The following is a 917-nucleotide window of genomic DNA, read 5'->3' on the forward strand; positions in this document are numbered from 1 at the left end:
TAACTGCTCAACACTATTGCATCTATCACATTTTTCTCCATGAAAACGGCAATCTTTACTACATGTATTTGTATTACATGCAGTTAAGATTTAACAATAAAAAATGATAACTGGGGGCATATTGGCATGCATCATTGGTATGACGTACCGGTCTCCGGTCTTGACAGCGTGACCAGCTTCTCCGGCGATCCCTTTACATAGCATTCGAACATGTCGTTGCGGAAGTTGTAAGCGACGACGCTCATGCGCTGTAGACTCGAGACGAACACGTATTGTCGCAGGACGCCGAGCTCCACGATGCTCTCCTCGTGTTCGGAACCAGCCTGCCGATGTCAAGCCACGGAGGAACTCACACGACGAGCAAATTAGATACAGTAATGTAACCCAACAAGAGTAGGGGTAGTATGTAACCCTTGTTGGGTTACATTACTGTATCTAGGCGAGCATGTCGGCATGGCGGACAGGCGCAACTAGGATGCGATGATGTCATATTCACGTGTAATTCGAATGTTTCAGTTTGAGCGTTTTCGTGCGTTTTTGTTCTAGTAAGGTTAAACGTTTTATGGGGCCGTTTTCTAAAATTATTGAAATAATTTTTGTAGACAATATAGCATGCGAAAGAAAAAAATACGATGACTACGAGTTCAGGAGGATTCACTATGAATTGTTAATTATAATCGATAATTAATATTGATTATATTCGTAATTACTACAAAGGTGTGCGCGTTTCGTGTTTTATCGCGATTTTTTTTAAATCTCATACCGACGCTGCCGTTGATGTTTGACTCCTGACAAGAGTCGGAATCTGATGACCTTGAACTTTTGGTCCCGGTTCAATGAACTCCTATGTATAACAACAAGCGTGCGAAAAACTATAAAAAACAAATGCTCAGCTATACACACACTCTCTATGCCCC

The 917-nt window shown here is 41.9% G+C and overlaps 1 protein-coding gene across 1 annotated transcript in view; it reads right to left on the reverse strand.

Moving 5' to 3' along the window:
- LOC106805562 (probable cation-transporting ATPase 13A3) overlaps nucleotides 1-917 on the reverse strand; it is a gene marked incomplete at its 3' end in the record, with an annotated part of 20,388 nt that overhangs the window by 6,488 nt on the left and 12,983 nt on the right. The window contains 2 exon segments of the mRNA XM_014807212.1: nucleotides 149-323; nucleotides 764-844. Coding sequence (XP_014662698.1) covers nucleotides 149-323; nucleotides 764-844 — 256 coding nt within the window.

This window comes from Priapulus caudatus, unplaced genomic scaffold (genome assembly GCF_000485595.1).
Source record: "Priapulus caudatus unplaced genomic scaffold, Priapulus_caudatus-5.0.1 Scaffold118, whole genome shotgun sequence".
NCBI lineage: Eukaryota > Metazoa > Priapulida > Priapulimorpha > Priapulimorphida > Priapulidae > Priapulus > Priapulus caudatus.